The sequence below is a fragment of the Ptychodera flava genome, chromosome 18 (genome assembly GCF_041260155.1).
Source record: "Ptychodera flava strain L36383 chromosome 18, AS_Pfla_20210202, whole genome shotgun sequence".
NCBI classification, from domain to species: Eukaryota; Metazoa; Hemichordata; class Enteropneusta; family Ptychoderidae; genus Ptychodera; species Ptychodera flava.
In genome coordinates, this window is record NC_091945.1 from 8551226 (window position 1) to 8566952 (window position 15727).

Consider the following 15727-nt stretch of genomic DNA (forward strand, 5'->3'; position numbering starts at 1 on the left):
AGAATTGTAGAAGTTTGAGAGTCTCAATATCTGTCCCTGAGGCGTGTTCTAACTTAAACATATTCTTCATTCTACTTGATACAAGCAATTTGTACTAGTTTATGGAGGTCTAATTTCCAACAGAAGGATGACCTTGTCATTGATTGCAACACTGGTAACAAAAAAACTATGCTTTGCTTCATACAATAGGACAAATGAAAATTTACATGCTCGAGCCTAAAAATATCTCACTGAGGCCTCAACTGGGTCATCCATTGAAAGCATCACAAAAACATCTTGGACCCATTTAGCATTGTACAGTTGTATAAACTTACAGAGCACACTGATCTACTTTCAACTATAGAACCAGCTAACTATTCACCATAGCCATTTCAAATGACTGTAGTCTGTTAACATGACTGTTGTTCCAATTTGTGCGGTAAAGTATATGGTACACATTAATTAAATTCATTAAGAAATGTAACCATGACATCTCATTGGCTTACACTTTAATCAAAATTGATCAGTACAAACCAATGACAGCTAGTCTGTTTTACTTACTTGTACAGGTGGTTGATGACAAATTTCAGCGTCTGATAATGAGCTGGCTTCAGTTCATGCAGTCTCTGAATTGCTTTGTGGGTTAACGCCACCTTTTCCTTATCTGTGGGTTTCTCTGAAACCATGAAAATAAATTAAATTAATCTTCTGCGAAGGACCACATTATAAAGGTCACACACTGCTATTTCCCTTCCTGTATCAAATAAATGTTATAATTGCTACTTCGACCAACTTAACAGGTTTTTCATTCATGACAAGTATTCATTATAGCTAGGCCATTCATAACTGTGTAGGATTTTCTATGCTGTCACTACCAATCATGCCATTTCTGGGGAAGGTCACTGATGCTGTTACTTTTTGATGGTTATATTGTATCACTGACCTTGTGGGGGCGCTGTCACTTCAGCAAGTGACCACTTACATTCCACAGGTTCAACAACTCTTTTTCAAGTACTTTGTTCTCTATATTTTTTTCTGCAAAGCTCACGAATGGGTCAGAGATAGGAATCTTCTTCAAATGAGCTCCATTCAACACTATCATTGCCTAATAAATTTGATGTCATACTGTGTTTCGGCAGTACTTTTGATCAAATTTTACAACACTGATATGCAATTTGGGTACAGCATCTCAACACGATTGCTCAAGTTGTAGGGGAAACACAAGTTATATTTACTGACTCACTGGCCTTGACATAAGCATCAGCCCATACAACACAATCCTCTTACATGTCAATTCAAACTTGGAAAATATTTAGCAGCTCATACTACTGACCATGCAAACACTCACGCAAAATAATAAATATGTCACCATTTAATTTTAATCAACACAATGAGTATAAGTGGCATGATGATATCATAGACATTAAAGGAATGAATGTTATCCACATGTTGGCAATAAAAGACAAATGGACTCTACCCATCCCTATCTCTGAAATGGCTCAGTCTTAGAAATGATAATATCAATGACAGAACATCAAAGCTGAAGGACATGGGATTCTCAAGATAGAAGATCATAAGCTGTGCTCTCGCTGTCGCTCGTAACTTTCGTAAATTACGAACAAAAATGTTAAATTTACGAAAAAAAAATGAATGCCCGATCGGCCATTTACGAACGATTTTGTTATTTTTGAAACCTGATTTTCGGTCAAGATTATGAATTCCGGGGAAATACTGTCATATCTCGTCTTTCAAAACCTACGCTGCCCCTATCATCGGCGCATCGACACATGGTGATAGCTGGCTTTGGACTTTGACCTGTGATAACATGAGCATGCGCGAAAAGGTTTCAAGATCCCCGGGTCTTGTAATCTCATAGTGGTGTGTCATGCATTACCACCCCATTACGGTAGTTTCGAGACACCCAAACACTCACATGCTGTCAACTTTCCGAATGGACTGTTGAAGCGGATCGAGGGAAGCGGGCAGTTACAAATACTTTGGATTGATAGTATCCAGTTGGGAAAGAAAGTTGGGCATAAAAACGGCAACTGATATGAAAAAAATACGAAACAATGAAACCGCCGAGCTAGAAGAGATCAAGAACAGTCAGCCTGAAAGACAGTCGAACTACAGCAGAACTGCAGTCCGGACCGCGCATGGTTGAACATGTACTGCAAAGTGTTTTTTTCTGTGCATGGAGGTGGAAGCGAGCCGGAAATCTTAGATGTCATAGATTTGTCATTTGACGATCTGCAAATTGAATTTTTCAGTCAGCTTGCCAATTTTAATAGGTTTCCTTCAAAATATTTTACAAAAAACTGTCTCAGCAAATGTTATGAATACTGATAGTTTTCTATGATCCAGAGAAAATGCTGTGCACAGTCTCATGACCAAAAAGTTTATCCAGACAAAAAAATAAATGACGATCATCTGCAGCGTTTTAAAAGTGTAACTGTCTCTAAAAAAACATTAGCAGGATCACCAGTCTCAGTTTGCGTACTTAAGTTTGATTGAGATGAGACAAAATTTGTGTGAAACCACAGACTGAAAGATGTTCTGATCAGTGGTTGTTTAAAAAGAATTTTAGAGATGAACATGGCATAATGACTGCAGCTATGGTGGCACCACCTAGTACCTATGGATGACATGCATACTTTCAAGGTAACAGAGCTTTCAAAATCTGAAAAACAGGGGACAGATTTTCTAGCATCTAAAACTTGTGCAAACACTGATAATATTTGATAATATTCATGACCGCTTCATAAATTAATATATATAATCATCAACCACTGACTACACACACAAAGGGAGTTATGATTTGTGTCACAATATACTTGAACATGTTATGTTGTGTAACAAGTCATCGTTGATGACACAGTCCCCACTTGTTAATGGGTGCTTTGATTACAGGTCCTCAGAGAGGATAGAGTCCTCTTCATTAGGTCTGTGATAAAAATACTTTTGAATAAATTCGCTTGATACATATCTGAGTTGTAGTTCAGGACATGAAAAAATCGTAATAAAATGGCCACATGGTGGCCATATTGGATCGAATCACAAAACAAATCAATGTGCATATGTATGACATAGGTCAATGTCCTTGTACCAACTTTGATTAAAATTGGTTGAAATATGCCTGAGTTATGGCTTTGTACATTAAAAAATCATAACAAAATGGCCGCACAGCAGCCATATTGGATCGTATCACAAAACAAATTAACATGCATATGTATGACATTGGTCAATCTCCTGTACCAACTTTGAATAAATTTGCTTAATACATGTCTGAGTTATGGTTCTGGACATGAAAAAACGTAATAAAATGGCCACACGGCGGCCATATTGGATCGTATCACAAAACAAGTCAATGTGCATGTGTATGACATAGGTTGATGTCCTTGAAGCAACTTTGAATAAAATTGGTTGAGATATGCCTGAGTTATGGCTCTGTACATGAAAAAATCGTAACAAAAAGGCCGCACGGCGGCCATATTGGATCGTATCACAAAAAAAATTGATGTGCATAGCTATGACATTGGTCAATGTCCTTGTACCAACTTTGAATAAAATCTGTAGAAACATGCCTGAGTTATGGCTCTGTACATGAAAAAATCGTAATAAAATGGCCGCCTGGCGGCCATATTGGATCGTATCACAAAACAAATTGATGTGCATATGTATGACATAGGTCAATGTCCTTGTACCAAGTTTGAATATAATCGGTTGAGATATGCCTGAGTTATGGCTCTGTACATGAAAAAATCGTAACAAAATGGCCGCAAGGCGGCCATATTGGATCGTATCACAAAAAGAATTGACGTGCATATCTATGACATTGGTCAATGTCCTTGTACCAACTTTGAATAAAATCAGTTGAAACATGCCCGAATTATGGCTCCTGTACATGAAAAAATCGTAATAAAATGGCCGCCTGGCAGCCATATTGGATTGTATCACAAAACAAATCGACGTGTATCTGTATGACATATGAGTAATCCTTGTACCAAGTTTGAATGAAATCGCTTTGGGCATCTCTGAGATATCTGCGTGAACGGACGGACGGACGCACAGACGGACGCACGCACGCACGCACGCACACACGCACGGACACGACCAAACCTATAAGTCCCCCGGACGGTGTCCGTGGGGACTAATAAAGATGGAGTAATTGAATAACATTCATTGGCCGTTGACCAAAATTACACACTTTATTGAGCTGCGAGACAAGGAAGAAATTTCAATGTTACAAGCATTCATGACCCATGATGTACTGTGTTATTCAATAAATCTTTTGAAAATGCGTATCAAAATATGAGTGTTCATTGTCAAAAAAACTAAAAAGGGATTTTTCATTTTCTTTTGTCTATAATGAAATCATTCATCATTTCTATCCCCTTAAAATCATCTATTGAGTACCAGAAGTGCTTGTTGAAAGTTGGTGGGTTCAGAATAACATAATTTCTGCTTACTAATATTTTTTGAACCCAATTCGTAAATTTACTAACAATTTCGAAAGGCCAGGGAGAGCACAGATAAGTGGACTGGTCTGACGCCTGAAAGTCACATGTTGTATCAAGATACATGTATGTTTTATATGAACACAACTGGTGTTCTATATAGCCATGTTTTGAAACTACGTACAGTATTTTGCAGTTTGGGTTAGCTTTATGTTTTGAAAAGAAATTCAGAGTCTGATTTACTCCATCGACAGAAAAACAAAAGAAACTGCACAGATGACCTGATGCTGGTCAAATGCCAGGTGCTCAAGATGGGTCGGCAGGGAGCTCTAAATATTTCCAAATGTGCACCCAGTAAAATGGGAGTGAAAATGTTTGATCAGAGATTACTAGTAGTCTGCCAAAGTGAATAAGTAAAAGATGAACATCCATTTTTTGATATAATTTTTGGTACATCTAGCTAGTTAGTCTTGTGTGCATGGATTAGTTGATGGCAAACAGAAACTATTATCAAGATTTCTCCTATATTTCGGCCTAAAGTCCCCTTCTGGTATGTTATAAAGAGACACAAGAAATTTCATAAAGTTCAAAAAGCATAAATCTATTATCTGTAAAATGTGTAAAAATGCTGTATAAGCAGACTGAGAAATACAAAAGATGATAAATTTCAGAGTTGATCTTCAAAACTGAATGAAACTCACGTGCAGCAGAGACAAACTCTTGATAAACTTCATAAGCTATTACAGGTATTGGCAGCTGTCTGAAATACAGCTTCAGAGCACACGTAATTGTATTGATGTCATTGTACTCCGATTTTCCAATCTTGGCGTTTGCACCATCTGAAAATAAAAATTGTCGAAAAGAGTTCTCTAATAAAACTCATATCAAGAGTGTGCTTTTCGCATGAATTTGATATTGCGGTAATTCATACAGTGCAGCTGAAGATCACATATGACTAATAAGTAAAGCTATCAATACATTTGTGATGAAAATTTTTTAACACATAATGACTTTGGAAAACCAGCTGGTCTCATTTACAACAACAAGATGTATGTAAATCCGTTTGCTTTTTTGAATTTTGGATTGAAACAAATGCTTTACTTTGTTACCAAAAATCTATAAAAGCAAATATTTAGCCACGTTTACATCTCTGTATTAGGAAGACAACTGTAAATCACAACAGCTTTGAACAGAATTAAGAGGTTTTCTTCTTACCCTTGTCAAATGCTTGCCTAACCATTTCAATATCGTCATTAAAGCCAGATACTCTGTACAGACCTTCAGATTCCAATCCTACAGACAAAACCAACAATTATACTGTTGTACTGGGAGATTATTGCGGTGAAAGAGCGCCCTCAACATGTTTCTTCTAGTCTTACATCATAAAACAAACATGAGCACGTACAATATGCTATTGTCATGAAATGTCTATTATGCGGCATTTAATAGTTGTGAAACAGATTCAAACATTTGTTAACTCAGTGAAGAAGAAAATTTTGACAAAAAACCAACCCTTATCATTTTCATTTGCGTTTTAGTTACATTGTATTCTTTAACTTTTATGGTTCACAGAAACTTATGCTATTACTGGTAATCTATAAAAACTATAAAACTGAAAACCACTATTTTACAGCAAGCCAATGGAGACAAAGCAAACGATTGAAATAATATTTTATCAATGGTGATGTGTGTTCTGAATACAATAAAAAAGAAACTGGAATTGATATCAATGGTGGTTCTGATATTGTGAAGAGTGGGACTGTACCTGATGTCAGACTACAACTTCCATTATCGTACAAATATCATTATTAAAATACATCTTATGGGAGGGGGCTCATAATTTTGCTGAATAAGGGAAGCCAATGCAATCTGGATTGAAGAATGTTTTGCATATTGCCTGCATTCAGTTGCAATTAACTGATTACATCGATTTATCATATCTGTGATATTACGGTGACAAAAATTAATGTTTTACAGAAAATGATATCTTCATTCCAAACCCTACGCACTGGCAACCTAAATGATTACAAAATTTTGGACTCATTGCAAACAATGTCTGTTCTTACCTCTGGTTTCTATTTCTTTGATGCACTTGTCGACAACTATTGGTCGAGTTGTGTTATGCGCTTTGACTAATGTAGTCAGGTCAATACTGTATACACGTTTTATCAGTCGTTTGTCTGGCTGGCAGTCATTGGGAACAAGTTTTGAACACTGTTTGTGCGTGCTGAGTCCGCAGTCTGTGAAAAAAAAAGAAACAATCTTCCAATAAGATATCGGGACATTAAAATTATGAGCTTACTAGTTAGCTGAAAGAGTTGATCTTGGTGTTTTTGACAGAGGAGATATTAAAGTGAGTCTTCAAAGAATTCAAGTGACAGAACTACACGTGAGATTAAAACTTTACGTAAAAATCACTTTCCTGATGATAAAGCTATGGGTGTGAATTAGTAAACAAGTACAAAAACAAAATCTAAAATTATTTACAAGAGAACATAATACATGTAGTTCTAGGTAGGAGAAATAATGTTCTGTATTGTCACAAAAGTTGCAAAATCCAGAGTTACATGTAAAATGAGGCAACCAGTCTACTATTTAATTATTTTTCAAATGATTGCATTTACCTGTACATTTGACACCCTGAGCAATCAGTCCCCACATGAAGTTACCGCAATATTCACACCAGTTGGGACCAACAAAATTATGAACCTGTCAAGATTGTAGAGAAAAGATACATGAGTAAATAAAACAATGAAAGTGTCAATAGTTTCCATGTCTAAAATCTTTCACAACTTCCCCCTGTGATGTAAGATACGAAATTTATTTGGCTTTATATAGAAATCGTCATTTGAAAACTACATCCACTGAGTGTGTGGATGTTTCTTGATTTCAAAGTATCCGTACATATAGCAATACATCTTTGACTATACTTTGATGACTTTCTCTGATAGAAATTGTTGAATTCTAATGTGGTATTTTTAATGCAGCAGTAACTGGACTGCTGATTGGTTCACTGACCCCTTTGTCAGTAAGCACGCACTTGATTGGTCACCGGAGTTCCTTATCAGTAAATGCACACTGCTGATTGGTTGACTGAGCACCAAGTCAGTAAGCACAGACTACTGATTGGTTGATTAAGTCTCTTTTGAGTGAATACAAATTGCTGATTGGTTACTTGGTAGATAGTGAAAATTCTTGTAAATTCAAACACTAACTGTCGATAGCAAATAGTAGACAAAGTTTCTTTTAGTTAAAATGAAAAACATCTTTGATTACTTATTGTTCTTACTTTGAAATTGTGAGGTTTTTCGTAGGAGGAGGGAGTGATTTCTTCAATTTGTCGAATCTTTGTTGGCGAATCAACTTCGTCATTCTGAAAAATGAAAGTGTACACATAAAAACATGAACACACTGAAACACAGGAAGTCAGGACAAAATTCTTAAAACTCATTTCATAACTCATAACTTGATATTAAGTTAGAATGGATATAATTGAGCTTCGAACATTTTAATTTTGCAGTCAGCATTTTGTTATATTTACCAACACAGCTTGCAACTTGTTCACCAGATTTTGTTATCAAATGTAGTTGTGGTAAAATCAAGACAACCTACAATCAATTTGGTCTGAAATCTACCAACAATTAATTTCATCTATTCTACCTATTCATTGACTTGTGCTGTGTTGAGTACAAAGCAATTTAATTCCAAAAAGTTCACTGAAATAGGAAGTCGAGTGAGGTGGGTATTGTATTACTTTCCTGTAAAAAGAATATTACTCTCAGTGACCAAACACCATATTTTTGCATGCAGACATTATAGTGATTGAGTTTTGAAGGAGATACAAATGACATTGACTATACACCATAACTGAATGGTTCATGATTTAAAACATATTTGGAAACTATTTAAGTTTTACGTTTCCATGGTCCATTCACTCACAGATAAAGTCACAATAAGATTTAAGGATTTTGAGCAATTTGCAAGGACTTTTTGAAGTCAATAATATCATTTTTCAAGCAGCATTTTATAATAAAGATGACAATATATTTTTAATCTTCGTACATATCATGTTTAGAGTGTCATGATCAATAATTTTGTGATTTTTAAAATTCTTGGATGGTTTATCAATTTTTTAGGACTTTAAGAGACTCAATTTTATTTTCAAGGACTTGCCAGTAGACTGTAAAATATCAGGATTTTCAAAGATTTTTTTGGACTGTATGAATCCTGTTTTTTTGGTTTTTAAAAAAAACATTTGCATATTCAAACTCACAAGTGTTTTGTTAACTTTGTTCAAGTCTTCATCTATCTTCACTTCTTTCTTTTCAACTTTCTTCTTCCGACCATCTACCGTCGTGAATTTAGAATGGTGTTCGTAAATCGGCTCGGAAACCATCACCGCTATGTAGTCAGCTGCTTTGGTTTCCATGTACATTGTAATGAGGCCGTCGGCGACAAGATCATGCAGCGTGTCAAATGTCTTATCACCTACGTAGTGCGACCCATCGTAGAAAAGCTTGAAATTCTTTGTGATTCCTCCAAATCTGAAATGAAAGACGAGACAGCAGTGAGATTGCTTAATGTCTTTGAAGGACGTTTGACACTTTTATCTTCAAATTTTGGCATGGCCCTATGTTTCCAGTAGCAAGGAGGACTGTTCCATAAAAGACATGGGGATGATGAAAAGATGAAAATGGAGGTACAAGTACTTATATCGACCACCTCTATCTGATGAAGGTCGTCCGTGTATGTCCGAAACTTTAGGAAAAATAAACATCTATTCTATAGTAGCAGATGGGTCTTGTCAAATATTTTTCACACCTCATGTATCCATTATCTACAAGTACCTGCTGCAAATTCCACATATCAACTGTGGTTGGACTGACCCACTTGACCTTCACCACTATAATCATCTCTATCATCAACATTCACAGATATCTCTTGTAAATCAATCAATATTTAATAGATATCTACAATGGGTTTTTTCAATATTTCAATAGCTTTGGTTTCCCTTCACCACATCAAACCACTGCTTCACAAATACTATAGGAAACCGGAAGGTTTAAAACGTTATCTCAAAACTTTGTAAGAAGGAAGACAGATTTTCAGAGTCCAAATCTTGCCATTCTGGTCTGCAGCTTATGTAGACTTCATTTTGAAACCCAAAGAGAACAATATTAAAGTTTCAACATCTGCCACCAAGCCAACAATTATAGAAGAAATTTTAAATTTCAAACACCATTAACCCTTTGAGCACTGTAATTCCCCCCCCCCCCTTCAAAATATCAGGGCAACATTTTACCAATTTTTATGAATTTTTCTGTAATTTTTTCAGGTATTTCAAGGTATCAAAAACGGAGGAGTGAGGGACATAGTGCGGGACACGCAAACTGTAATTTATGGCACTCTGAGGGACGTCCCGCACTGTGTAAAATATTGGACTCTGAGGGAACGTCCCGCAGAGAGTTAAAAACTGGACTCTGAGGGACGGGGGCGCCCCCAACGATGTGCATTGGTATAGCACAAAATCACGATCAGGCCCATGGAGATAGGGCTTACTAAACATTGCGCTGCAGGTCGCTGAAAATACTACGTGAAAATTTATCGAAAGGCGTGTAGGTGAAGAGAGTTGCGTGTTCCCCGTGTTGGGGCTGTATGCTATGGGCAGTCTTGAATAATTGGAACGACGAGGATGAAATTTACGCGAGACATGTTTGCCATGTTGAGACTGCTTCAAAGCATGGACTGTGAAATTTTGTGAGGTCGACAAATTAGGTAACAAAAAACCCTCAAACGCACGTGGGTGTCACATCAGAAGTGGCCGCGATTACAGACGGAGCGATCTGTGACACTGCACCGGCCGCACGACGGACGACGCGTAAGTTGACATCGCGTGCCAGCCCTTGGAAATATATTGTAACTCCCTGACAGGCATATGTGATAGTCTAATGGCGTTTGATGCATTGAAAGTTTGTAAAAATAATAAAAAATGACATCACCGATCATAAGAAACGTGGTGTTGAAGAAAATAGTTTTTAAGAGAAGACTATGACGACCATATTTCTGTAAGTATTGTCTAACTTTGGAAAACCAACATCTGAAGATTTACTTCAACCAACACTTTTGGATATGTTCTACTCTTATTATAAGATTTGTCGAATTTCTGGAAAGTAGGTTTACATTTTCGATGTCTGTGTATCGTCTATACCGAAGTCATATCCGAAAGAGTATAATCAGTTCGCGACAGCGTAAACCTCTCTCTCTCTCTCTCTCTCTCTCTGGCATTTTTCAATGTTTTATATTGTCGACATTTATATATCAGTCTGAAGTCACTGCTCAATGCAAAAGTTGATGTCAATTTCCCGTATCGGGCATGGTCTCTGTCGTCACTCTAATCGTTAGTTTTTCCTGTTATATTCGATATCAGACTCAAAACACAATGTGAACAACGCTGATAATATATTGCATCTTTCGTATCGAAAACCGGTAAAGTTCGTAACTGGTGACATGTCACGGCCTGGAGAAAGTTCATCACCATCGATCGAATGTCCATGACGCTTTTGCTTCAAAATAGACATATTAGTACTGGAAAAACATGCCGTTTTTCTCGCAATTTTTGCAACTGTAACGACCCTTTATTCTTTACTAATACCTTTCCATAATTGAACAATGTTTAGGGCTTACACACACAGTGTACAATGATGTGCAGAACTTTAAAAAAGTACTCTGCTGGGAACGAGCAGGTGTTTACACTATAATGGGCGCAGAAAAACGATGGTCACGTCCATAGGTTCAAGGACGTTCACGGGGAGACACGATGACAAAGAGTGTCGTAAAATTGCTTTATAAACTAGTTTTAAGAACATACAATATCTGGTCATCGGTGTACCGCTACCTGTGAATCGAAACGACAAGTGTAGGCCTATAGATTCGAAAATTTATGGGAGAGACACCAAGACTGAGACCGACGTAGCACAACAAACTATTCCGAATTGTGCGTCCGTGTTAAGTTAATACAGACATCTCTGTAGGTGATTCTGGTTTCTCTAACGAATCAAAAGTCCGACATTGACAAAATTGACATAAAATATGTCCGAAAAGTTATGTTTTATTAAACTGACTGATTCATCTGCTTTGATATCCCCTAAGCTACATGTAAACAGTCCGGAAAGACTGACATCGATGTCTCCCGGGCCCCCATGCATACAGTATGGTCGTACGTGTTCAAATATTTCTTCACAGTTTTGCAAAATATCTCGTCAACCGGGCGCATGGGCCACGTCTTTGTACGTTGGTCAAAACTAATGACACTATAGGTCAGGATATAACATCGGTCAAAGTAAGATTGAAATGTGGAAGACGAAAATGCTTTCATCGATTGACAAAAATGAGAAGGAACGAGTCAGTAAATATCAAACCATAAAGGGGAGATCTAGACTGCCCTCCCCCATGATTAATGCCAAATTTATTTCTTGTACTTTAGTTCCTCCCCCAGCAGCGGCTTCATCCAGTGTTTGCTGAGTTTTGTAATTTTTGCCTTACCGCACTCGTTGAGTGTGTTGTCGAGCAATAAAGTATTGTATTGTATTGTATTAATCAACTGGGAACAAAATATATATTTCGATCGACAGACTTACACAACCAGAAACAGCATTTTATTCAGATTTAAAATAAGTCACTGCCTTTCCTATAATAACACCCCGCCGTTTGCGTTTCGATCTACTCTACTCTGTTCCCGGCGTTATACGGCCTACTACATGTGAGAGGCCGTATAACGCCGGGAACACACAGACCTGTACGCAAGGCTAGGACTGTGGTTGCTATGTCATAATCTGTTCACACGAGAAATTACGTCTCCAGACAGATTTTACGTAAAAGCATTTCGATAAACTTCGAGGCACGATCTGCTTGTGATATTATACCATTTCTCGCCATGACAGTGGTGGCAATCCAAGCGCCACATCAGACAGGGCATCATGATGAATTGGCTACATAGAAAGTTATATTTTCTTCTGATTTTGCTAAAAACGAAATAAACGTTGGAAGCGATTTCTTGGCGTAGCTTCATCTTTCTTTTCACGTTCTGTTGGCAGGATTCAAAATGTCGACGACGCTGTTGGCGATCCATTGCAAACGAAAAAGCCAAACTGAAAAGTAACGCGTCAGCGCGTACCGGACCAATGCACATCGTAGTGGGCGCCCCCGTCCCTCAGAGTCCAGTTTTTAACTCTCTGCGGGACGTTCCCTCAGAGTCCCATATTTTACACAGTGCGGGACGTCCCTCAGAGTGCCATAAATTACAGTTTGCGTGTCCTGCACTATGTCCCTCACTCCTCCGTTTTTGATACCTCGAAATACCTCATGATTTTGAAGCAAATGGACATAAAGTTTCATAGGCTACACTTTTTGACCAAAATTTTGGGAAAATCAGAAAAAAATTGTCTACATCTGAAAGAAATTGTTGCTATTATATGGTATAAAGGCAACAAAAATCGACTTTGGCACTCAAACTAGGGTTGAACCTGAGTTAGCTCACTTCACAAATCACAAACTTTGCAAGCTGATCCCCTTATTTGTTGATTATGAAAGAATGAGTAAAGTATGGTTTGAGTAACGATTTTAAACTTACATTTCCAATACATGTATTCCACTGTTTTAGGCCTCTACATTTGTGGAAGTCAGTTAAAATCTTGAAATCAGTATATACGAGTACCGCTTAGATATGAGCAATAGAACGCTGTAATTGTGTTTCAATGTAGAGTTGAACTTTCCTACTGGGTTTACAACGACAGGAAGACACCACAGAGAAAAGCTAATGGAACAGACTACCGGTACAGCCTAATTTTTTGTAATCATTTTCTGAAAGGGTAGTGCATGATGTATATGATATTTTTTTCATTGACAGGAAGTGATGTCATAATTTTCCCCGAGAAAAGTGAGAGTGAAAACGGAATTGTTCATACAAATGCATGACAGAATGATGACATGTGACCTGAAATGTATCATCAATGACCTACTACTGTCACAATAGTCAGGTTATGACCTGAAACGGTGAACTGGCTTGCAATTACTGTGATAAAGTCAGCTACAGAAACAGGAAAGTACTTCAGTCATTCTATTCAAAACTGTTACTGAAAGATCAGACAGACAGAAAGCAATAAAGAAGATTCAACACAGTCACTTACAGTCAGTCTGTCAAGACGGTAGCATATGCACCTGAATACATGTAATAACAACATTGCGAGAAACAGACACATTGACGCTGACATAGAATTTTGACACAAAGATGGCATTATTCCATCCACACATGACTGGCAAAAGAATAAATCTGGTACATAATATGAAAGAAAAATAACCAGAGCAACAACCACACAGAATATACCAAATTCACTGATGAACATCATATACTATGAACAGGCTAAAACTCTGGCTAATCATAAGAATTCTGAAATTCTATATAAAAACCGAGTTGAAACTATCTAATTAATGCTATACTGTTACCTTGACATGCTGGACATCAAAAGCAAACACTAATGGTAGAATCAACCCATGTGTGAATGAAAAAGAAACATTTCTTTAAACACAGTATCATATGATTCATACATGTTACTGTGATACGTGATGGGGATTTCCCTTGTCTTTGTTTAGTTTCACAACTGATATTTCCACACACTGAAACATGTGTTAGGCAGTCATGACTTACATAGACTGTTGATACAGTCCATCTGAGTGATCATTTTCCCACGCATACCGGGTACATGGTATTTCAAATTAACCGCCACTCAAAGTGACCAACACTGGTACCTGAAACTTTCAATATCTTATATCAATCTGCCTGTGTGACGTCAGCATTCCTGTCCCATTTTGCAGTGGTTAAAGGGGCACTGATTTTTTAATCAGTTTTATTGCTGAACAAATTGATTATATGTAAACTCTGCACAACTTTCAAGAGAGAGCAAAGCATTAAAATCACACAATCAATGTGAACAAGCACTTGGGGGCTGTTTGGATGAATATCAGCCGGCATAATGTTAGCCACGTCTACAAATAATTTTCTGTGGCTTGTCTTGGACATAACCAAAGCAATGATGGTAGGACGGGGCAGCACAGCTAGATTTTTAAAAACGTTCCAAATCATTCACCTGTGTTTTCTAATAATTACTGTAATGCAACTTAAATCACTTTCAATATTACAACAAAGATCCTACTTTGGCATTGTGAGGAGTAAGAATTCACAATGAAGATGGCAATATGTAAAGCTGACAGCAACAAAATTTTCAATAGTCAGTCTCAAAGACAGGTGACTAGGTGAGATTTTGTCACAAAAAACAATGTTACAAGAAGAATCACAAAGAAAAGCAATCTCACTGTTGTTGCCTTTGGGTTCTACGTACATGTATAGCATCACTTTATCTGTTAGCATAAATAGAAACAAATGTACAGGCATAATGATGGTAATTTTGTTCATTTGTTCATTTTCAGCTTATGAAGGATTTACAAGTATGTCTTGATCAGCAAGCTGGTTTTATAAAGAATCTGAGTTTGTTAACATTTCAGTAAAATTGACCAAACTCAGAAAACCTATCCTTACTTTACAGAGGTGAGCCTGCAAATTCCCATGAGACTAGTACAGATGTTGAATAACCAAAATGTTGTACCGGTATTTTACATGATTCTTTCTTATTGTATTATATTCATAAGATATGAACTTGTGTGAAAAGTAAATTTAATACTCCTGTTGTTACTTATGCAATATGACCCCTCCCCGATCATAGTGGATGAAAACATGATATAATTGATATACAAGGCAAAGCCAAGTACATTATGGAATGCAAAGTTTGCTTGAGTCCATCATGGGAAGGAAGGGGGTACATTATTGCTATTGTTTTAGTTTTGACAATACCAGTGAATTTGTAGATGTAGGAAGAACATCTGGGGCAATGATACTAGATAATCGGATGTATGTTCTCAGTAATAATTTGAGGGTATGACATCATAAAATTCACTGGTATTGACAAAGCTGTAATAAAAGATAAATGCCATCAATGACAGGATGCTACAATTTGATTAGAACTGATATCATCTTTTTAGAGAAGAGGAGGATTTGACCAAAAATGAGAAAATAAGCCACAAAATCATGTCGACATATGAGAAAATGAACAAAAGTCTCCCCTAGGAACAAACATAATAAACTGGAAAGCAATGAGATGGGTACTATTGGAAAAAACTTAATTTTCATATGCGAAAATTAATTCCAAAAAGGTCACTATACAAATGTCATCATCATTCAA

The 15727-nt window shown here is 37.0% G+C and overlaps 1 protein-coding gene across 3 annotated transcripts in view; it reads right to left on the reverse strand.

Annotated features, from left to right (window-relative positions):
* The window catches only part of LOC139116769 (N-chimaerin-like), a 69196-nt gene that overhangs the window by 6832 nt on the left and 46637 nt on the right, over nt 1–15727 (reverse strand). For all 3 annotated transcript variants that reach the window (XM_070679417.1, XM_070679416.1, XM_070679415.1), the window contains 7 exons: nt 8710–8980; nt 7726–7809; nt 7061–7145; nt 6503–6676; nt 5652–5729; nt 5138–5275; nt 541–655 (listed from right to left, as the gene is read on the reverse strand). In XM_070679417.1, the coding sequence (XP_070535518.1) occupies nt 541–655; nt 5138–5275; nt 5652–5729; nt 6503–6676; nt 7061–7145; nt 7726–7809; nt 8710–8980 (945 nt within the window). The remainder of the gene's footprint in view (nt 1–540; nt 656–5137; nt 5276–5651; nt 5730–6502; nt 6677–7060; nt 7146–7725; nt 7810–8709; nt 8981–15727) is intronic.